At 50.8% G+C, this 23,821-nt stretch overlaps 1 protein-coding gene across 1 annotated transcript in view; it reads right to left on the bottom strand.

Annotated features, from left to right (window-relative positions):
• GRIK3 (glutamate ionotropic receptor kainate type subunit 3) overlaps nucleotides 1-23,056 on the bottom strand; it is a 126,029-nt gene extending 102,973 nt beyond the window's left edge. The window contains exon 1 of the mRNA XM_058819929.1: nucleotides 22,942-23,056. Coding sequence (XP_058675912.1) covers nucleotides 22,942-23,056 — 115 coding nt within the window. The remainder of the gene's footprint in view (nucleotides 1-22,941) is intronic.
• Nucleotides 23,057-23,821: the final 765 nt, after the last annotated feature.

Raw genomic sequence — 23,821 nt, 5'->3', positions numbered from 1 at the left:
GAAAAACCAACCCAAAAACTTTCACTGCATCTTGAAACCTGGGAGAGCAACTGTGAGGACTTGGAGCAGAAAGACAACCAGTCTTTCTACAGCAATACTTAGCAATTAAGACCAAAATTATGTTGATTGTGACGGTCTGAGATAGCTGTTACTGGCAACTTTCAGACTTGCTCAGACACAATGCAACAATTAGGTTTATTTTGGCTGGTAGCTCCGAGGAGTCTTTTCTCCATTGAGAAACTGCCCCTCAAGGACAGGCAGGGACTGACTCAGGAGGAAAATACAGCTTGGGCGAGGTCGAGGTTACACACTGCTCAACACCAAAGTGTCCAGCTGCAGTCTAGGTTTGGATGGCTTTTCTTGCATGTTCTGGCTTTTTCCAACGTGCTTTAAACCATTGTGGAGGGCCCTTCTCCCCAAAGAGCACCACAAACCCATGGCCATTGTGGAGGGCTCTCAAGGAGCACCACAAACCCTTGGCCATTGTGGAGGGCCCTTCTCCCCAAAGAGCACCACAAAACCATGGGCATTGTGGAGGGTCCATCTCCCCAAGGAGCACCACAAACCCATGGTCGTTGTGGAGAGCCTTTCTCCCCAAAGAGAACCACAAACCCTTGGCCATTGTGGAGGGCTCTCAAGGAGCACCACAAACCCATCACCATTGTGGAGGGCCCTTCTCCCCAAGGAGCACCACAAACCCTTGGCCATTGTGGAGGGTCCATCTCCCCAAGAAGCACCACAAACCCATGGCCATTGTAGAGGATCCCTCTTCCCAAGGAGTGCCACAAACCCATCACCATTGTGGAGGGCTCTTCTCCCCAAGGAGCACCACAAGCCCTGGCAAGCTTCAGCACCTCAGGAAAAGCAGGCTCACTTTGGAGTGGTCCTGAATCACAGAATAAACTAGGTTGGAAAATCCCTTTAATATCACCCAGCCCAAACCATGCCCTAACACCTCCTATCAGCTAAACCTTGGCTCTGAGTACCACCTCCAGTCTGTTTTTAAACTCCTCCAGGGATGGTGATTCTACCTCTCCCTGAGCAGACAATTCCGTTTCCCAGTCACTCTTTCAGAGAAAAATTTCTTTCTAACATCTCACCTAAACTTCCCTTGGTGCAGCTTAAGGCTGTGTCCTCTCCTTCTGTCATTCCCATCCACTCAGAGCAGTTGGGGAGTTTGGGACATATCAAACAGCACAGCTGAGGACTCCAACAGGGATGAAAAGTTGAGCTGAAACACCAAAATTTCATTTCCCATGGGAGTTTGTGGAAGTGTGGCCAAGAACAGCAGCCAGTGGGGCTCTGGGGGATCTTCATTCCTGCTCCCAGCTCTCTGGAGAGCCTGCAAACACCTCTGCCCTGAATCCATGCTTCAGGAGCCTGAATGAGTGGCCTTATTTTTTAAAGCTCTGAGCACTCAACAGCTCTTGTGGAAAACAAAAGGAGCTGAATCCTCTGGAAGTGAAGTTCCCCCGCTCCCAACAAGTTGCAGCTGCTTCTCCTTCCCTTAAAAGAAACGTGTGGAGATGCAGCTAAAGCAGTGGGAGCTGTACTGGGAGGCTATTTTCCTGTTTAAACCAAAAAAAAAGAAGAAGAAATGAAAGAGAGGGAGATCGGTGGGAGGTTTTTCACTCTGGAATCCTGGCAAGCTTTGGTGTGCAAAGAGGACGTGGCAGTCTCCAAGGCTTGTGGACTGGGGAGGCCTGATTAATGGGGGTTATTGTCAGGGAGGCCTGGCTTTTATGCTCAACACTGAAAGGCACCAACCCTCAAAGTATTCAACATCACACAATAACAGATTGTGTGCAGTTAGCCTCAGAAAACAAACGTGTTCTCTCTCTATAGGATTATAGAGCATCCATCAGTGGCTGGCATTAAATACCACCCAAGTGTATGTAATTACTGACACGTGAAATCTAAACATCATTTTAAAGCAGTTGGAACAACAAAAAACACCTGGAGGTTTCTGTTTCCCTTTCACTTTGAAGCATCCTTGCTTTCCTAACCAAAATGCCAGGGAACAGCCTTCTCTGGCCCATGCATCCTGGATTTCTGACATGTGGCTGCATCAGCCACCACACCCATGACTGGGACCATTCCCTGCCAAAACCTCCCTTCATCCTCTTATTAGGTTTAGACTGCAAACAAAATAAAACTGCAGAGCTGAGAGGGTGTGGGAAATGGATTTGTAGAGAGGTGAAAAACACCTCTCAATTACCTCATCTCTAAATTAAAAAAAAAATAAAATAATCCGAGAAGAGTGGGAAACAGGATTTTTATGAGACACTGTGCACTGGGTTCTTGGGCAGCTCATAAACCTGGGCTGGCCTCAAAATCCCCTGCAAAACCCAAAGAGCTGCTGCACACAGATCCCTCTGTCCTTGTTCTATCAGTTGTCTGCAGGAGAAGGGTTTGGCTCACTCTGGGGCCCGGACAGTGACCCAGGGAGCAGAAGGATCTCCCATCCTGCCTTCCTTGCACTGCACTGCAGGATCAGCCACACAATTAAGAGCTATATTTAAGCACTTGAACAAACAAGCTCCACTCTTGAAAGATTCAGGCATGCCTCGTGGGGTCCCTGTGTTCCTCAGTTTGGAATCTCAGGCTGATAAATTAAAAGCAAAAGAATCACTTATACAAATTAACTTCACATCCCGCCATGGAGCGAGCACAAAGCTGCTGTCACTTCTGATTTCAAACAGCCTTGAATTAAAGGGGGCTTGGATTATTATTTTTTATTTGAGAGAAGCAGAGCAGCCACTTGGTGGGATGGCAAGCAGCTGGCTGCAGACAGATGTATGAGAGCTCTTGCACAGAGCCAGCCTGGCACGGGGCAGGGTGACCACACCAGCATGGCACTGTGTGCCAGGTTTATGATTCCCAGCAGGGCACTGTGATTTATGATTTATGGTTCCCAGCATGGCACTGTGTGCCAGGTTTGTGATTCCCAGCAGGGCACTGTGTGCCAGGTTTGTGATTCCCCGCTGTGGAGAGGCCAGGGCAGAGCAGGGCAGGCCATGTGATGCTCAGGCACAGAGCAAGATTCCCAAGGTTCCCATGAACATCACGCAGCATTCTGGCCTTGGTGCGCCTTCCAAAGTTGTCCTTCCACATCAGAACTTGCTGCCCCTTCCACACCAGAACTCGTGGCCAAAGCTGGAGGTGGCTCCTGCAGGGCAGGCTCCTGCTGCTGGTTCCCATGGCAGTGCTGAAGCCAGAGCTGCTGGGATGGGCAATTGCCTCTGAAGAGCACACTTGATCAGAGACATTCCAGTCCTTGGAATCCAGATTCATAAAGTGTCTATGGTCCAGCCTCTCTCCCAGAGAGGAGGAGAAGATTGAAGCCATCCCATATGGAGTGGGAGAGATCCCCAGGGCCTGAGAGCCCTATGGGGTCAAGGCCCTGCTGATCCAGCCTCACAAAAAACCTCAGCCTCACATGAAGCAGCCCCACATGGACACAGCTCCACATGGAACCAGCTCCACACAGGTCCCAGATGGACCCAGCCCCACACAGACCCAGCCTCACATGGACCAGCCCCACATGGACCCAGACCCACACAGACCCAGCCCCAAATAGATCAGACCCAAATGGACCCAGACTCACACAGAACCAGCCCCAAATAGACCAGCCCCAAATGGAACCAGCCCCACACAAACCCAGCCCCACACAAACCCAGCCCCAAAGGGACCAGCCCCACACAGACCCAGCTCCACGTGGAACCAGTCCCAAATGGACCAGTCTCACACAAACCCAGTCCCAAACAGACCCAACCCCACATGGAACCAGCCCCACACAGAACCAGCCCCAAACAGACCAGCCACAAATGAACCAGCCCCACACAAACCCAGCCCCAAAGGGACCAGCCCCACACAGACCCAGCCCCACACAGACCCAGCTCCATGTGGAACCAGTCCCAAATGGACCAGTCTCACACAAATCCAGCCCCAAATGGACCCAAGCCCAAATTGAAGAGCCCCACACATACCTAGCCCCAAATGGACCCAGGCCCAGGCTTACATGCAGCAGCTCCACGCTGCCACTGTGTCATTCCAGGATGAGCCTGGCACCACTGACAGGCAGAATCCTCCATCGTGTGGGTCTGGCTGAGGAGCCAAACAATTGGGAGCTCATTACAGCCTCCCTTTTAATTAAGTGCCTCAAATAGGATGTAATTGCAATGTAATAGCACACGCTATTGTACATTAGTTAAATACAAAGGGATTATTAAGAGTATGTTTTAAAGGCTTTCCAGTAGTGGATTGAGTAAACAGTTGCTAAATTTCGATAAATAACTTTTAAAATCTACATTAAATAAGCAGTTAAGTGTATTTAGGATACTCTTTTTTTTTTATTCCCCAGAATTGCTCCAGTCAGAGAGTCCTGGGTTATAATCTCAGTATTTCACTGGTAATAGGGCTGTGCCTGCTCAAATCTGTTTGTTCTGCCTCAAAGATCCTGCTGGGTGTGGCAAGCTCAGCTACTGACATCTGCAGGCTCTAAACCCTTCCCATCCCCACAGCCCAGAGGAGCTGCTGGTGTGCTCAGCCCTATTTTACAAGTAGAGAATTAAGGAAAAGAAGAGCAAAGCCATTTGTTCAAAGCCATGCAGGGAGTCTGTAATAGAGCAGAAGAGGAGCCAACAACAGATCAAAAACGATCCCTCTAAAAATAAGGCTTTGAAAATCCATAAAGGAAACGTGGCTCTAACAAAACTCTTCTGTTACGATCAAAAATGCAATTAGTCATTAGTGACTTTGGTAATGAATGTACAAATGTCCCATGACCCCCAAAATCTAACAAACATCTCCATCCATTTGCTGCTTGTGCCCAGGGGATGCCAGCTGGGCTGACAGCAGTGGGTGGGCACCACTGAGTGGTCCCTGGGGGCAGCTTTTGCCTCTTTTGCACCAGAAAAGGCTGCCCAAGGTTGCACATCACAAAACAAGAGGTGTCATCACCCTGGGAGCCACAGCCAGGAATAATTTAGTGCTCCCTTAACCTTTGTAAGGCTGATCTTGAGCTCCCTGCTGCTCCCTGCAGCCGGGGTGTTCCTGTTGGGAGTGACTGGAGCATCCCTGGGAGGAAAAGGGTAAAAGCTGCTGTCCTGTGAAGTGGCACTGAGGCCCTGGTGGCATTTGGGGACAGGACACAATGGGGGCACAGCTGAACTGTCAGGGAGGGAGCAGGAGCAGTGATGGCTGCAGAGGGACCCCTCAGTGTCTCGGAGTCTCTGCTGCTCACAGTGACCCCGAAATGTGTTACAAAGTCTCTTTTCCCAGCCTGGTGCTCGAAGAAGGAGTCAGAACTCTTCAGTTTTCGGTCTCAAGGTTGTTTATTTTTTCTTATCTATAAAATTCTTTCTCCTGTCCAGCCAAGGGCCACTCAGCAAGACAGACAGAGGCACTCTGCCTGCCCCTGGGGCAGTGTTGTCATCTTTTTATATTAAAAAAACCTACATGTACAATATTTACAGTTACTTTCCAATACCTATCACCTATGTTAGACAGTGAGCTTCTACTCTAAACTAATCTAAAAGTGCCACCCTCACAGCAGAAGATGGAGGCCAAGAAGAAGAAGGAGAAAGGCTGGACATGCCCAGATTCCTCCATCTTGCCCCCTGAACCCCCATTCTAAAAACCCCAAAAATCTATTTTTCACTCTGTGATAAATTCACTGTCATTCTACTCAAACTGTCGTGGCTTGCAGATCCTCATCTAAGGTTGGTAATTTGCTCCATGGGTCATAATCAAAGTCACAGGGGCATTTTGGGCTCTGTGCCAGGGTCTCTGAGCCCCCTGGCAGGGTCCTGGCAGTCCAGGACAGACAGAGGGATGTCCTGAATTCTGACATCACTGATGCTGAAAAGCCATCGAGTGCTGGGTCTGGGACAGCTGCACTGCCCTGGAGGGCTCCAGGGTGGCCCAGCACACGCAACCAGCCCTGGGTGATGGGAGTGTGAAAAATGTGTATTTTATGATTGGCTTTTGGCAAATATTAAAATGAATATTATATGTGTTGTCTTAGAAAGTGATGCTGTATTAATTCTCTTAAGTAGTGTGTTAAATTTAGTTCTAGGTTATAACAAAATGTTATAATAGAAACTATGCTATGTAAGGTACTTTTTTAAGAGAGGACTTGCACTGAGATAACAGCTACAGGACATCTAAATCTTTCAGAGAAAAATAATTTATTGCTCTCTTATCGAGTTCTTCCTGCCTTGCTCAGCCGTGAAGAGGCATCAGGATTATGAGGAAGAAGTTGACACTGACCAGACAGAATCCTATGTTTGAATGGAATTTATGCATCATGTATGAGGTGTATGAATGTGCAACAGGCTGTTGCTTTTAAGGGTTAATCCTCTGTTAACGTGGGTCCTTTTTCAGGCTTATTTTACCCAGAAAAGCTACCTGGACTGTCCATAACTCTTTCTTTTTACTGTCTCATATTGTGCTAAATCCTAATTGTCCAAATTTTTATTACTCTAATTATATTACTATTTTTAGAACCATTTTATTACTATCAAACTTTTAAAATTCTACAGAAAAGTGATTAGCATTTTTCACAGGAGCCACCAGGCAGGCTCAGGCCACTGAAACCTAAAACCTCTCTAAAACCTCTCTAAAACCTCTCTAAAACCTCTCTAAAACCTTGTCCCTTCTCCCAGCTCCGTGTCCAGAGCTTCCTGCTGCTGTTCTCCCCCTGCAAAGCAGAAATCTCCTTTCAGAAGTGTCACCTCCCCTGCTGCACGCTGCTGAACAGGTAACGCTAATGAAGGAGCAGAGAAGTCGGAACTCTTCAAGCAAGTGCTCTGAAAAATTAATGAGAAGCAGCAGAAGAACATAAATAATCCGTGCTCCCCATTAGAGGTGGTTAGCACCTTTCCAGTGATCCAGGGAAAACCTGCCAAGGCACCACCATTCCCCTTTGGAATCACTGCCCTGTGGATTTTGTCAGCTGGAGTCAAAGGGCAGTTCACCCTTTAACACCTGAGCTATTTTGAAATAATTATTGTTAATCTAAATCAAAAGTGACAGCTTAACTGGTGGCAGAAATGGATATATATATATAAACCAAAACGAAGTTGCATGGCCTCAGAGGAAAAATCATTAGCTCCCTGGTGGGTTTACAAGTAATTTGCCAGCAATAAAAATGCAAAAACACATTTTGGTGTGCAATGATCATAAATAATCCTCGGACAAGATTTCTTTCTAGGACTCACAAGTCCACTCCCTTAATGGCAAGTTTTATTACCCTGGTTTCTCTGTGTTCTGTTACAAAATGTTGCTGTCAGAACAATTTACGAATTACAGCCCTGTTGGTATCAACTTCCATAATTCATACGGAAATTGGTTTCCCCACAAACCCTCGCAGAGCACAAAGAGTCGTGTAACCACATAGAATGACCTTAATAACACAGAATATAGAGACCTATAACACAAAATATAGAGGTGCCTGGGCCAGCATTAAATATCCATGGTCACCAGGCTGGGGGGAAACTTCCCTTTAAATCATGTGCACATAGTGGTGGGGTCAGTGTGGGTGCTCAGAGTGTCACCAGTGCTGTCACCCAGGCTGGTGGCACCTCACAGCATCTTTAGGAAGCCAGGAACATTCTGGGGGTGAAGTGAAAAATTCTCATCCAGCTGCTGAGGAAACTCTGAATTTTCTCAAAATTCAGCATTTTCTTAAAATACCAGGAAGTACAGCTTGTTCAGGATTTCAGCTGTGCTCATCTCTCTTCCCTCCACTTTTGAGGCCTGGGGATGAGGAGCAGCTGAGATGAAAGTCACAGAGGGAGTGGCTGTGCCAGGGGCACCAAGTGTGTGTGTGATCCTTGGAGTAGGAGAGAGAAGGAAAGGGAGTGACAGTCAATTAAGTGGGAATTGCCTCAGAAAAATTCTAAAATAAATGCAAATCCAAAGTGTAAAGAGAGGGATCTGCAGCTCAGGCTGGATTTTGGGTGTTCTGAGCCATTGCTCTCGCTTCAGTAGGAAGAAATGGATGCAGCAACTGAAATTGCCACATTTCATAGATGAAGTTGCACTGCAGAAAAGAAAACCACTCAAATAGAAACCACTGCATTGATGTCTGAGAAAATTAGGTAAAGATGGTTCTAACTATTTTATTTACTGATCCTTTATGAATAGATAAGCACACATCCAAAGTCAGTCCTGGCTATTGAAATACACCACAGGGTAGAAGGTAGCTGCTCAAAGAACTGAGCATTTCTTGTATTCAACACTTCATTTGTAACTTTAACCTAAAGGAAATTTGATAAACTGTGCAAGGACAAGCCCTCCATTTTAAAAAATGTTATCAGCTTCATCTAAGATTTTGCAACACCCGTTCTGGACGGCCCTTTTGCCATCACGTAGATGAATAGGAGAGAAAACTGCAGATCCTATTTCCATTCAAATATTATGAGCCAAGCTGAGATGCCACCCTGAAGCAAAACATCCAGGGTCTTACTTTGAATTTTGTCTAAGCAAAGATGACAAAACCTGCTTTTGCAGAAATAAAAATTCGCAAGAAGAAAAGTGCATAAAACGAGGAAGAAAATGGTTTTCTTTCCCTATAAAGAAGGAGCAGGTCCTTAAGATTTTATAGACCAGAGATTTAAACCAAGAACACCCTTTTTACAAGTCCCTGGTTCAGCTTAAAATGGTAATGGCATTGCTGCTGAAAGAAGCAGCACCTGGAGCTGCAGGAGGTGCTGGGCTCTGCAGAACTGCTTGGATGGGAGGGAAATGGATTCAGAGATTTTCCTGCAGCTCCTTCTCCTCCCATCCCAGGGACATCCTGGAGAGCTGCTGCCACCATGGGAAGCAGGACAGCAGCCGCCAGCTCCTGCTCCTGGGAGCTCCATGGGGCTCTGCCACACCTCAAGGTTTTCAGTCTGTCTAATTCTCAACTTTTGAAGAGATGGTTCAAATCAGGAAAATCCCATCTCTGTGCCAGACAGTTAAAACTGAAAGTAATTAAGACAAAATCTTTTCCTGCACAGAAAGTACCCAACATGTGGCAATAACAAAACCATCAGCGTTTCTGCCATCCTAAGCCCAAAAAACAAATTGGATTTTGAATGGAACAATGACCTTTGTGTACAACTTGTCTTGACCTCTGAAAGTAATGGCATTTTGTCTCCAATTCTACTGCTGATTGCAAATGCTGGATTCTGAATATTCACATTTGAGAGAGACTCATGGCTTGCTTGTTTCATAAATCTGAATGCCCCCGAGGAGAAGCTCCCATCCTGCAGGAACAGTGTGAGCTGAAGTTCCCAGACCTATTCTCAGAACAGTTTCCTACCCAGCCCCAACCCCAGCATGAACACCCAGACTGTGGGAGGCTGAACCCAGGCTCCTCTTCCCCAGCTCAACCACCCATAAGCTCCAGACTTGGCAGCTGTGACTCCTCTGACTCCCTCCTACAGCTCCTTCCCCAGCTCAGCCCTTTCCCAACTCACACATCAAATTCCACGTACCCCATTTGTGAAAAATGCCCATTTTATGATTGGCTTTTCACAAATATTAAATGAATATGATATGTATTATGTTAGAAAGTTCTGCTGTATTAATCCTTTTAAGCAGTGCGTTAAATATAAGTTCAGACTACAACATAATATTAAAATAGAAACTATGAGATGTAAGATACTTTTCTAACTAGCTCAAGGAATGGATAAGATTATCAAGAAATTCTTTGCACAGAGATAACAGCAAAAAGACATTAAAATCCCAAAGAGAAGAAATATTGCAGGAAGAACCAGGCTGCTTCTACCTCCTTTCAGCCCCCGTGGAACCAAACAAGATGAAGGGGGAGAAATTGGCAATAAACAGAAAAATCCCTAGTTTGAAAGGAATGTTTGCATCATGTATGAGATGTATGAATATGCAACAGGCTGTTGCTTTTAAGGGTTAATCCTTTGTTAGTAGACATGCTTTTTTGAGGAAAGGTTCATAATTCTTTGCTTTTTTATTGTCCGTTATTGTCCTAACTGTGATTGTCCAGATTCTTATTGCTTTAATATATATATATATATATATATATATATATATATATATATATTTTTTTTTTTTTATTTTTATATTTTCTATTTTGATATATGTATATATGTATATATGTATATATGTATATATGTATATATGTATATATGTATATATGTATATATGTATATGTGTATATATGTATACATGTATATAGTATATTATATATACAAGTTATTTTTATATATTTATTTTTACATATTTATTTATTTAGATACATTTTACTATTTTTTTAACCATTTTATTACTATTAAATTTTTTAAAATTTTAAAACAAGTGATTGGTATTTTTCACACCAGCACAGCACAAATGTACCCCCTCAGCCATGAGGAATCCCACCCCACCTGGGCTGAGCCCCCTCTGCTGGGCCAGCACACTGCTCCAAACCAGCACAGAGACCCCAAAGCAGATTAAGAGCAGTTAAAGCAGCCAATAATGCAGAGCAGAGCAGAGACCAGAGCACGAGTGACCTGAAGCATGATTTGCAGCGAATGTCTTTCCCTCTCATAAATAGGAGAGACACAGTGGGACGATTATCCACCCAGATTTATCTCCTCAGCTCTGTGTATATCCTTCTGTGCTTAAAAATGTCTCACTGCCCTTTGCGTTATTGCATTGCCCTTTACATTCATAGCACATAAACCTCTCAAGTACTGTAAAACTTACAAGGTGTAATATAACGTTGGGGGGTTTCTTTTACACATCATAAACAGGAGTCACTGGGAAAGGAAAGGAGCAAAGAAAGGGAGACATTACTTGGCCTGACAACAGTAGAGGAGGAAAAAATATATACAAGTATACATATATACACTTAAAATCCCGAGCTGGATTGATTATCTGGCGTTGATGGATCACCTGAATGTGTTACGTAGATAAGGAAATTGATTGTTCAATAAATCACTGTCTGCACTAAGAATCCCGTGTTAGAAAAGAAAGGGGAAATATTATAAATCTGTCTCGCATGGGCAATGAAAAAGCTAAAGCTTTTGAGGCTAATCATTATGTACCTTTTGCTGCACATCTGATAAAGGAATATCTCAGAGTTCTGCAGTGCTAAAGGACTGGTGTCTGTCCCAAGGCTCTGCAGGGAGGGAACCTCCCTGGCGTGGCTGAGGGGCTGTTCTTGGTGCCAGCAGTGGGCAGGGTGATCTGACAGAGCCCTGCTGCCCTGATTTTTTAAGTTTTTCTAAGCCTTCTGATGTTTACACTTTTGTAACGAACTTTCTCACGTGCTTTCTGTAAATAACTTATTGTTTTGCATTTTTATAGAGGAAATTTGATGGACTGTTGGTTTGTCATTGGAGAGGTGGCACTGTCACCCTCCAATGCACTGTCACTTTTGGAAATCTATAAATGTTGGAGTGAGAAAATAAACTTCCCTCTTTTTACCTTAAGAACAACAGTGTGTGTGCATTGTTTTATTTCGTGTCATATAGTGACAGAGCCCCAGGGGAACATCAGCCCCATCCTGGAAGTGTCCAGGGCCAGGTTGGACAAGGCTTGGAGTACCCTGGGACAGTGGAAGGTATCCTGCCATGGCAAGGGGGTGGAATGAGATGATCTTTGATGTCCCTTCCAACCCAAAGCATTCTGAGACTGTGGAATGAGCTGAGTTTTCATGTCCCTTCCAACCCAAAGCATTCTGAGACTGTGGAATGAGCTGAGTTTTCACGTCCCTTCCAACCCAAAGCACTCTGAGGTTCTGACATCCATCCTTGTCTCCTCTGCAGAGCAGGTGTTGAGACTTTTTGTTCCATTCAGAACAGAATCCACCCCGTTCCCAGCACAAAACTTCTGCTGCAGGCAGGAAAAATCCCCGTCAGCCCAGGCAGGCACGGTGTCTCACAGGGGGTGGAATTTCAAATCACTGCGGTGACTTCCCTCAGAGCGCTTCGAATTCACTGCAAAACTAACCAACGAGTCTAACACCTCAGTCCCCACAGACAGCCGTAACTCTGCTAAATTTGTGGGTTATACCAGATTTATTTACTGCTTCATCCTGGGAGAAGAGTGCCAGCTGACAGCCGTCTATTCATTAGAGTGGGGGAGCCGCCCACGGTGCCGCCGGCTCTCTCCCCGTACATTCCACGGCTCTAATCGAGTTTGGGCTCTGCAGAACCAGCTCTGTTATTTTGGGAATGATGTACCTTCCTACTCACCTGGGAGCTGGGGAGTTCAGAGATCTGCTCTGTTCACCCCCAAGTCCCCAGTGGGAACAAAGGAAATATCAAAACCATCAGATGTCATTACGAGTTAATGAGTGCCAGGGCAGGCTGTGGCCTCATCCCAGTCCTTACTGGAGGCAGGAACCACCATTTCCACCCAAACTGCTGCTTGCAGGTGCCAGGGAGAAATTGGACTTTGTCACAAAAGCCTGTGTAACACTGAGTGCTCCAGTCCAGGGGAGATGGGTACCCCTTAGAGGGGATCCCCAGTGCCCAATTTCCAGAGCAATGTGCAAAGTGCAAGGACCAAATTCACAAATTTATCTGAACACTTATGTAATTTTAAGTCTCTGTTTCATGCCTTTGGTATTAGCTGGTTTATCTGTGCTTAAAAACTTCTCCAAATGTCCCCACAGCATCCGTGCCTTTGGAAGCCCAGTCCCTCCTGCTGCTTTCCAGGTCACACTGCTGTGCTGAATGTCCCAGGCACAAGAAGCTGACACAGAATGTGCCAGTTGTTCCCTTATTACTTCCCAATACTTATTTTTATTCTCTGAATCTGACCCCACGCTGGGGAGTGCAGCTTCTTGGCTGGGGCACAGCAAAAAAGCCGAAGTCTAACGAGGTCCCTGGACTGAAGTATTGAATAATAGAGATACTCTGTGGTGCCCAAGGCTGGTGTCTGCTCTCCTCTCTTCCTGCCAGTGCTGCAGAGCTGAGCAGCGTGGGGGAAGCTCAGAGCAGCTCTGGGGTTGCCTCTGACGCAGGGGTACCCCACGCTCTCCTCAGCCGCTTGCAGCTGAACCGCGTTTGGCTGATGATCTTCCCTGCCAGAAATAACAGAGCAGTCACATCCGTATTTGTGTGTTCATGCTCAGTCTCGCTGCAGATTTAAAGCACAAGGAGCCAGGTAATGCTGGAGAGGTGAGAGTCTCACACTGGAGCACTGGAGCTGTGGCTCCCCCGGGGGCAGCATAGCAAAGGGGGGTGAGAGGAGGCAGAAAGGGTTAACAAATGCGACCACAAAGAAAAGCTGGTGCAGGAGCAATGACAAAGCAACGAGCTGAGCCCTCCACCTGCTTTAAGAGCTCTCGCTTGTGCTAAGGACCTGCGTCTGTTTTAGTCTTTATCACAAGTGGTAAATAGCAGCACATCACCCCTGTTTTCACTGTCAATAACACAAATCCATATACCAATGCATGAACCCCCATCCTACTGAAATCCCCTCTGCATCGGCCCACACTGCGACAGTCCCTGCCTGGCAAACCGAGCAGGGGCACAGCACTCCTGTTCCTGCCATGGAGCAGTTCTGATCCTCTCGTTCAGCCCTCAGCTCCTCTCAACCTTCCCCTCTATCCCCCCTCCGTGGCTCCGGTGCTTTCAGCTCGCTGTCTGCCATTCCCAGAGACTCTGCTGTGCACAGGGAGCAGCCCAGACAGCATCGCCGTAAAGCTGCAGCCGAGAGAAGGCGAAGGAGATTGCAAAACTGGTGGAGACACACATTACACCAGATTAGGAGGCTTAATGCTGGCTACAGACACCGCGACGGGCGGATTTGCCACCGTGTCTCCTCCACAAGGGACTCCAGCATCCCCAGCATCTCTCCTGGCAGAGCTCGGTTCGAGCGCTGGAGATCTGTGCTGCTCCGGGAGGAGACTCCAGCACCTCCAGCACTTCCAGCATCTCCAGCAGCTCAGCTGGCACAGCTGGCACAGCTCTATTCGAGCACTGGAGATTCGTGCCGGTTTGGGTGCAGAGACTCCAGCATCCCCAGCAGCTCAGCTGGCACAGCTCTGTTCGAGCACTGGAGATCCACTCTGCCTCGGCAAGAGACTCCAGCATCTCCAGCATCTCCAGCATCTCCAGCATCTCAGCTGGCATAATTCTGTGCGAATGCTGGAGATCCGCTCTGCTCGTGGAGGAGAGACTCCAGCACCTCCACAGCTCGGTGCCAGCGCTGGAGATCCCCACTGCTCCGAGAGGAGACTCCAGCACCGCATCTCAGCTGGCACAGCTCTGTGCGAGAGCTGGAGATCCGCTCTGCCCCGGGAGGAGAGACTCCAGCATCTCCAGCATCTCTGCTGGCACAGCTCCGTGTGAGAGCTGGAGATCTGTGCTGTTTTGGGAGGAGAGACTCCAGCATCTCCACAGCTCGGTTCGAGCGCTGGAGATCTGCTCCGCTGTGGGAGGAGGGACTCCAGCATCTCCACAGCTCGGTGCGAGCGCTGAAGATCCGCCCTGCCCCGGCAGGAGACTCCAGCATCACATCTGTGCTAGCACAGCTCGGTTCGAGCGCTGGAGATCTGCTCCACTCTGGGAGGAGGGACTCCAGCATTTTCAGCACTCTGCTGGTATGGCTTGGTGGGAGCGCTGGAGATCCGCTCTGCCCCGGGAAGAGAGACTCCAACATCTCCAGCATCTCAGCTGGCACAGATGCTGGAGATGCTGGAGTCTCCAGCTCTCGCTCAGAGAGAGCTGTGCGAGAACTGGAGATTCGTGCTGTTTTGGGAGGAGAGACTCCAGCATCTCCAGCATCTCTGCTGGCACAGCTCGGTGCCAGCGCTGGAGATCTGCTCTGCCCCGGCAGGAGACTCCAGCATCTCCAGCAGTTCTGCTGGCACAGCTGCGTGTGAGAGCTGGAGATCTGTGCTGTTTTGGGAGGAGAGACTCCAGCATCCCCAGCATTTCCAGCATCTCTGCTGGCACAGCTCTGTTTGAGCGCTGGAGATCTGCTCTGCCCCGGCAGGAGACTCCAGCATCTCCACAGCTCGGTGCCAGTGCTGGAGATCTGCTCTGCCCCGGGAGGAGACTCCAGCATCTCCAGCATCTCGGCTGATCCAGCTCGGTTCGAGCGCTGGAGATCCGCTCTGCCCGGGAGGAGGGACTCCAGCACCCCAGCTCTGCTGGCACAACTGGCACAGCTCCGTGCAAGCGCTGGACGTCCACTCTGCCTCGGCAGGAGACTCCAGCATTTCCAGCATCTCTGCTGGCACAGCTCTGTTCGAGCGCTGTGGATCCACGCTGCCCCAGGAGGAGATTCCAGCATCCCCAGCATCTCCAGCATCTGTGCCGGCACAGCTCGGTGTGAGCGTTGTGGATCCGTGCTGTTTTGGGAGGAGACTCCAGCACCGCATCCCTGCCGGCACAGCTCGGTGCGAGCGCTGCGGATCCGCTCTGCCCGGGCAGGAGATTCCAGCATTTCCAGCATCTCTGCCGGCACAGCTCGGTGCGAGCGCTGCGGATCCGCTCTGCCCGGGCAGGAGATTCCAGCATTTCCAGCATCTCTGCCGGCACAGCTCGGTGCGAGCGCTGCGGATCCGCGCTGCTCCGCGGAGGGTGCGGAGCCGCGGCGGGGCACTGCCCTCTGCCGATGCGGGGCCCGGCCGGGCGCCAGCGCATATCGCGACAGGCGGGGAGGCTGGGTGCCAGTCAGGAGCGCTGATTCCCTGCAAGCGCTGCTCTGTACCCAAGGAGAGCCTCATTGCCCGGGGAAAGGGAGCCAGCTCTGCCGGGGACAGGATGAGCTCAGTGTCGCTCCGGGCAGGCTCTACAGGAACCTTCTCCCAACATCAGGCTCTGCCTGGTTTTGTTAATAAAAACACCCGAGATGCAGAGATTCGGGGCAGAGAGGGGGATTTGCACCTGCTGGGGGTAAAACCAGAGGTGACACCGCAGCATGAGAGGAGGTGCCAAAGGCACGTGTGACACGGTGTCCCGGTGTGTGTCAGTATGTCCCAGGGTGTCAGTGTGTCCCAGGGTGTGTCAGGGTGTCCCAGAGTGTGTCAGTGTGTCCTGGTGGGTGTCAGTGGGTCCTGGTGTGTGTCACAGTGTCCCAGAGTGTGTCAGGGTGTCCTAGTGTGTGTCAGGGTATCCCAGGGTGTCTGTGTGTACCAGAGTGTGTCACTGTGTCCCAGGGTGTCAGTGTGTCCCAGTAAGTGTCACAGTGTCTGAGTGGTGTCATGGTGTCCCAGTGTGTGTCAGTGTGTCCTGGCGTGTGCCTGTGTGTCCTGGTGAGTGTCAGGGTGTCCAAGGTGTGTCACTGTGTCCTGGTGTGTGTCAGTGTGTCCCAGGGTGTCAGTATGTCCCACTGTGTGCTAGGGTGTCCCAGTGTGTGTCACTGTGTCCTGGTGTGTGTCAGGGTATCCCAGTGTGTGTCAGTGTGTCCTGGTGAGTGTCATGGTGTCCCAGTGTGGTCTGTGTGTCCTGGTGAGTGTCTCTGTGTCCTGGTGTCAGCATGTCCCAGTGTGTGTCAGCATGTCCCAGTGTGCATCACTGTGTCCCAGTGTCTGTCAGTGTGTCCCAGTGAGTGTCAGCATGTCCCAGAGTGTGTCAGTGTGTCCCGGTGAGTGTCAGTGTGTCCCAGTGTGTGTCAGCATGTCCCAGAGTGTGTCAGTGTGCCCCGGTGAGTGTCAGTGTGTCCCGGTGAGTGTCAGTGTGTCCCGGTGTGTGTCAGCGTGTCCCAGTGTGTGTCAGTGTGTCCTAGTGAGTGTCAGCATGTCCCAGTGTGTGTCAGTGTGTCCTGGTGTGTGTCACTGTGTCCTGGTGAGTGTCAGTGTGTCCTGGTGAGTGTCAGCATGTCCCAGTGTGTGTCAGTGTGTCGTGGTGAGTGTCAGTATGTCCCAGTGTGTGTCAGTGTGTCCCAGTGTGTGTCAGTGTGTCGTGGTGAGTGTCAGTGTGTCCCAGTGTGTGTCAGTGTGTCCCAGTGTGTGTCAGTATGTCCCAGTGTGTGTCAGCATGTCCCAGTGTGTGTCAGCATGTCCCAGTGTGTGTCAGTGTGTCCCAGTGTGTGTCAGTGTGTCCCAGTGAGTGTCAGTGTGTCCCAGTGTGTGTCAGTGTGTCCCGGTGAGTGTCAGTGTGTCCCAGTGTGTGTCAGTGTGTCCTGGTGAGTGTCAGTGTGTCCCAGTGTGTGTCAGCATGTCCCGGTGTGTGTCAGTGTGTCCTGGTGAGTGTCACTGTGTCCTGGTGAGTGTCAGTGTGTCCCGGTGAGTGTCAGCATGTCCCGGTGTGTCTCACAGTGTTCCGGTGTCAGGACATGTGCAGCCCCCTCTCTCCACTCACCACCAGCCCCCCAAGGCTCCCTCACCCCTCAAGCTGTGCCCATCTCTGCTGCCCCAGCCTGAGGGTGCCCAGTGCCCTGAGGTATCAGCCCAGCACGGAGCTGTCTGCTCTGGTGTCTCTCCTGCCTCGTGATAAATGAGAATCTATTCTTTCCTGCTATGTGGTTTGATCTTAATTTCCTGTATGAAGTTCTCGAGAGAATGCCAAGATCAAATAATTAGACTATTCTGCGATAAAGAGTTAACATTGTTATTCAAATGTATTCAGAATTCATTTACCACCAAACAATTTACACTGCCGCCCTCCTATCCTGCTGAAATTACCAGAATGTGTTATCTGACACACAAAGCGTCTCGTGACCTGAAATAACTTTATCAACCATGAAATGCTTGAGCAGTGGGTGCACGGTCACAGAAATGCCCAAGGGAATGCAGCAGAAGCTACAAAGGCAATAAGTGATTTAAAACCACCCTGCTGCCAACCCCAAAGCACTCTGGCCACTCTGGTCACCAGGCAGAAAAACCCTGGAACTGCTTTGCTGAGGATTCCCACTCCAGCATTCATGTCCCCCATGGATGTGCAGCTCCCAGCCCTTGGGTGCTGCCTTTTCAGCCTGGAAAAGCCTGTTTCTGCTTTATTTTTAAAAATACAACTTCATTTGCAGAGTGTGGGAAGGTGGCTTCAAAATAAAATTCCTGACAGGCATAATAAGCCTCAGAAAAGCCAATCACACAGAGCAGGATAATTATCCACATAATTTGTTTTCTGTGTATTTGTGTAAAATAATCAATGATATTTTTCTCACACGGATTCCAATTTGATTGTATTTTTCTGTGTTACTTGCAAATCATACAAACAATCAATGTTCTGACCCCTTCTCTATGCAAACACAGCTTCGAAAGACACTACAAGAAATAAAATCCGATAAATTCCTCACGCAGGGTTGTTTGTTTAAAAGCTTTGCTGGAGACTGATCCTGCTCACAGCGACTTCAGAGATACAGGAGTGGGACTGTCAGACATGCTTGAGGTGGGATTATTGCCACAAATATCAGCAGGAATAGAATCTCAGTAAAATCCTGGCACAAAAGTGAGGACCCAGACGTGGAGGTGATGCCTTTTTATAAGGAATAAGGAAAATGAACCCATTTTCTGGCCTGGCACACTCCTCCTGCAGAAGGGCACACAGCTGGGCTTGGGGTGACCCAAGGGAAGAGTGGGATCCTTCCTGTCCCCTTGCCCACACAGGGGGCACATCAGGGGCACTCCTGGCTGGAGTGGGGTGGCCAAGGACAATGATGGCAGCAGGACAGTGTGGTGTCACCTTCTCAGCAGCACCTGAGTGCAAACCCACTCAGGATCCCCGAATCCAGTTCCTGAATGCAAACCCACTCAGGACCTCCCAAATCCAGCAGCACCTGAGTGCAAACCCACTCAGGGCCCCCTGAATTCAGCTCCTGAATGTAAACCCACTCAGGAACCCCTGAATCCAGCTCCTGAGTGCAAACCCAGCTCCTGAGTGCAAACCCACTCAGGACACCCCCAAATCCAGCTCCTGAATGCAGGGCTCCCCAAATCTATCTCCTGAATGCAAACCCACTCAGGACACCTCAAATCCAGCTCCTGAGTGCAAACCCACTCAGGATACCCCGAACCCAGCTCCTGAGTGCAAATCCAGCTCCTGAGTGCAAACCCACTCAGGACACTCCCCAAATATAGCTCCTGAATGCAGAACCCCCCAAACCCAGCTCCTGAGTGCAAACCCACTCAGGATCTCCCAAATCCAGCCCCTGAGTGCAAATCCATTCAGGACCCCCTGAATCCAGCTCCTGAGTGCAAATCCAGCTCCTGAGTGCAAATCTAGCTCCTGAATGCAAACCCACTCAGGACACCTCAAATCCAAATCCTGAGAGCAAACTCACTCAGGACACCCCAAATCCAGCTCCTGGGTGTAAACTCACTGAGGATCCCCCAAACCCAGCTCCTGAGTGCAAACCCACTCAGGACCCCGCAAATCCAGCTCCTGCTGCCTGCCCAGTGCCAGGGGTCTGTTCTTTACAATTCACTGATCTCAGCCCATTGGCGTCCGATCCTCACCGTGTCTCACTAACACATCATCCCTCAAAAGCATCACTCGGAGGAATTCCTGATGATGCTTCAGCCACAAAAAGGGTCTGCTGGAGCCGCCAGTCCTGCTCCACCTATCCCAGCCATCCCGCCCTGCTTTGTTAGGGACGGTGCCACCAGCTCTGCAAAATGGCATCAGGCTCTGTCTGTGTGCTGCTGTTTAATCCGAGTGCAGGGTTGGACAAAGGGGCTCTGCACGTCCCACAAGCACCTCCTGGCACTGCTTTAGCTGCGATGGTGCAAATGCTCAGCAGCTCCTGGTGCCAGGTGTGAAGCGCCGGGCTCAGCCGCAGTGAGGGCGGGCAGCAGCGCAGCATCCCTCGGCGAGATGAGCACGGGCTGCTCCTCTCACCACCACCCTCCTCTTCCTCTGCTCCAGGGCACCTCGGAGCTGAATCGAGCACCCGGGTGGTGTTTTCTGATACGGCGTTTTCAAATATTTAACAGATTGCGTAATAACCGAGCAGCTGTTGAAGGAGCTTCAGATATAAAGTCCTGCTTTAAAAACCCATCCTGCAACAAGGCACAGATTTTCTTTGTACATGTGCATGTATAGATTATGTTTAGATGTGTAGATTAAATATTTATATTTTACTGGGGAGAGAAAGAGCGTTTTTGGCTTTTTCTTCCCTTTCTTAGATATCTCTCCCTGTATTTATTTTAATAGGCAGCTTCACAGGGGAAAAAAGAGAGCTTTGAGAAGTTGCCTGCTTTCTCTCTGGTTTGATTTTCAGTGCTAAACCAATAGTTACTTAAGTGCTCTGCACTTCTTGGTATAACCTAATAATTAAAATAATTACTTGAAAGCCAGGGCATCTTTGCACAAATTAATGCAGGGCAAGAAGCTGCAGTTTTCCAGTGGGCTGAAAAAGAGGTCACAAAATGATGCCAGTTTTAGCTGAGAGAGAAGGTAAACACAGATCTCCCTGCAGCCCCGATTAAAGCCTTTTCCTGATCTTTTAAGTTTCTTACTTTAGTGATCAAGAAGGTGGCTGGATGAGGGGCTGGCTGTTGTGGGATTTCTCAGCAGGTAAAGGGAAATTGTTCCTGTGGAAGACACAGCAGTGCTGGCAGTGGCACAGCTGTGCTCCTGCAGTGGGCAATGCTTCTTCCCTTCCTCCCTTCCTGCCTCCATCCTTCCATCCCTTCCTCCATCCCTCTCTCTGTGCCTCTATCCCTTCCTCCCTGCCTCCATCCCTCCATCCCTACCTTCATCCCTCTCTCTGTGCCTCCATCCCTCCCTGCCTCCATCGCTCCTTGCCTCCTTCATCTCTCCCTCCCTGCCTTCATCCCTCTCTCCTTGCCTCCATCTCTCTCTCCTTGCCTCCATCCCTCCCTTCCTGCCTCCATCTCTCCCTGCCTTCATCCCTCTATCCTTGCCTCCATTTCTCCCTCCCTGCCTCCATCTCTCTCTCCTTGCCTCTATCCCTCCCTCCCAGGCTCCATCCCTCCCTCCCTGCCCGGTGAAGGGGAGCAGAGCTGCAGCAGACCCAAGTGTTTTCATGACGGGCTGGCAGCAGTCTCTGCATTGAAATTTCCTCTGTCCTTTTGTGCAATTGCTTTGAGCCTGGAAAATCCATTTTCAGGACAACTGAGGCACTGAGCGTCGAGACTAAACATCTCCACAGAGCCCCCAGGGATACTCCTGAGTATCCTGAATATTCCCATGAGCCGGGCGAGCGTTCCCTGGAGCCTCAGCAGCCGCCCCAGCCCATTTCCCCACCAGCATCTGCCACATCTGCAGCCGCCCCTGGCCGCCTCCTCGGAGCTCCAGCCTGGCAGCAGCCGGCTCTGGGCACCGAGAATCAGCCTCAGCCCCGCTGCTGCCAAGCCCGAAGCAGGAGGAGCTGCCAGCCCGGCAGCCCAGCTGCCACAGCTCCCCCTGCACACGCAGCTCATGGTCCCAAAGGCGATCAGAGCCCTGGGACCTGCCGGGGAGGGAAACTCCAACACTCTGCCACCCCAGCACTGCGGGGCTGGCCGTGGGGACAGGCTGGTGACACAATGAGGGGTCTCACAGCAGGACTGATGCCTCCTCCCCGCTCCTGCAGAGCCCTGTCAGCAACCACAAACCAGCGTTCCTGGGAGTGGGTTTGTGTGGCACAAAACATTTCCAGCTGTTCCAGGAGGAGGCTGAGCATACTAAACAGCTTGGCTCTGGTGAAAGTTCAGCAGCCGCCAGGGCCCCAGGCCCGGAGGCAGATCCATTAACCTTTTCCACCGATATTCCTGGCACCACAATGTGCGCGGGGTAACATCTGCCTGGAGCACCCCAGTCACAGGAGTCCGGGGGATACCAGATGCTCACCCTGCAGGAATCAAGCCCTTGTCCATGACACGATCTGGGCCATGCAGCCACTTCAAGCCGTGCTGGAGGTGACAGTGTTTCACTTCAAAAAGCACCTGTCCCTCAGGAACAGCATTTTTCTCTTTCTGGCTTTCACATTGTTGCTGTGCAGTTGCACTGGCTAAAGTAAGACCCTTTTTTTTTTTTTTTTTTTTACAGTTAAAATTATTCACAAATCTATTCAATTTTCACTGTTTTTTTCTGAGTTAAAATTTGAACAGTCAAAAGGCAGGTAAACCTGTCCTTGTAATTTTTAGTGGGCAGACAGCAAATCCCCGGGAATGTGTACCAATGGCAAAGTGCATGGGATGTAACAGAAATCAGTGCCGTTCTTTACATGACATGATTAAAACAAGAATCTCGTTTAATTAGAAAAAGAAAGATAGCAGACTCATTCCCAGGATGTTATCTGTGCAATTACTTTATGTAACATTATTAAAAATTAATTTTCCCCAGAACCTCAGCAATTTAATGAAACACGCCCGGTCCTCAGCAGCAGCTGCAGCGGAGCCAGCCCACTGGCATCCTCCAGGCAGCGGCACTCGGTCCCCCCGGGCTGTCTGTCCCTTGTTCTGGGCACATCCAGCCCTGGGTCAAAGCAGCCCTGCACAGCACCCTATTGCCGCAGGCTCAACAGCTCTCCTCGCACCGGGTACCGCAAACAACCGCATGCCCCTCTCCGGGGGCTCGGCATCCCGCATCTCCGTGAGCAAAAATCCACCTTCTCCAGGGAATCAGCATCCCTACTCTCCGGGTGCTCGGCATCCCCCGTCTTTGCGGATTCAGCATCCTCCCTCTCCAGAGGCAAAGCATTCCTCCTTTCCGGAGCAAAGCGTTCCCTTTCCCCGGGGAAAGGGACAGAGGGACAGCACTCTCCTCTCCTCTCCTCTCCTCTTCTCTTCGCAAGGTGCCCGGCACCCCCATGGCACCTCGCCCGGGGCGGCTGCTGGCACCGGGAGCGCTTCTTGCTCCGTTCCGGGACACAGCCCCCGCCTCGCCGCCGGCACCTTCCACCCTGGCACCCGGCAGCGCGTCCCAGCCCCGGACAGCGCATCCTTCCCCCCGGCTCCGGACAGCGCATCCTTGGCCGGGGGAACCTCCGCCCCGGCTCCGGACAGCGCATCCCGCAGCCCCGGGTACCGCATCCCCCGGGCAGCGCGCTCTCCGCCCGTTCCCGAAGTTCTCCCGCCGCCCTTACCGATCCGGATGACATGCGGCATCCCGTGCGAGCTCTGTCCCCAGAAGCCGCCGACCAGGAGCGCTGCCCAGTATTCCCAGAGGACGCGGCGGAGCGCCGGCCAGAGATGGGGCATCGTTGGGTCGGGCTCGGGCCGGCGCGGCCCTACGGCCCCAGGGGCAGCGGGGACAGGAGCGGCTGCTGCTGCCCGGGGCTCAGGAGCGGCCGCTCGGCGCCGGGGCCGGGCGGCTCATGGCACATCTTAGAGCGGCCGCGCCGGCCCGTCCCGCGGCTGCCACGGCTCCGGCCGCTCCCTTCCGCGCCCTGCCGAGCCGAGCCGAGCCGAGCCGAGCCGAGCCGAGCCGAGCCGAGCCGAGCCGAGGCGGGCTGTTCCGGGCCGAGCCGTGCGGTGCCGGTGCCGGTCGGGCGGCACCTGCGGAGCCGGGGCTGCCGGTGCGCCCCAGGAGCGGCTCTGTCCCCTCCTACCGCTGATGCGCGGCTCGCGCAAAGCCCCGGAGTGGAGCGTGCACACACCGACACGCTCACACCCCCGACACACTCACTCACACCCCCCGACACACTGACACCCCCCGACACACACCCTGACACACTCACTAACACCCCCCGACACACTCACACCCCCTGACACACTCACATCCACCGACACACTCCCCCTGACACACTGACACCCCCCGACACACACCCTGACACACTCACACCCCCTGACACACCCACCCCCCTGAAACATTCACCCCCCTCACACACTGACACCCCCCGACACACTCCCCGACGCACTCACACCCCCTGACACGCTCACACCCCCCGACAATACCCCCTGACACACACACTCACACCCCCGACACACTCACACCCCTCGACACACTCCCTGACACACTCACAC

The sequence above is a fragment of the Ammospiza caudacuta genome, chromosome 25 (genome assembly GCF_027887145.1).
Source record: "Ammospiza caudacuta isolate bAmmCau1 chromosome 25, bAmmCau1.pri, whole genome shotgun sequence".
NCBI classification, from domain to species: Eukaryota; Metazoa; Chordata; class Aves; order Passeriformes; family Passerellidae; genus Ammospiza; species Ammospiza caudacuta.
This window is presented reverse-complemented; position numbering and strand designations above follow the sequence as displayed.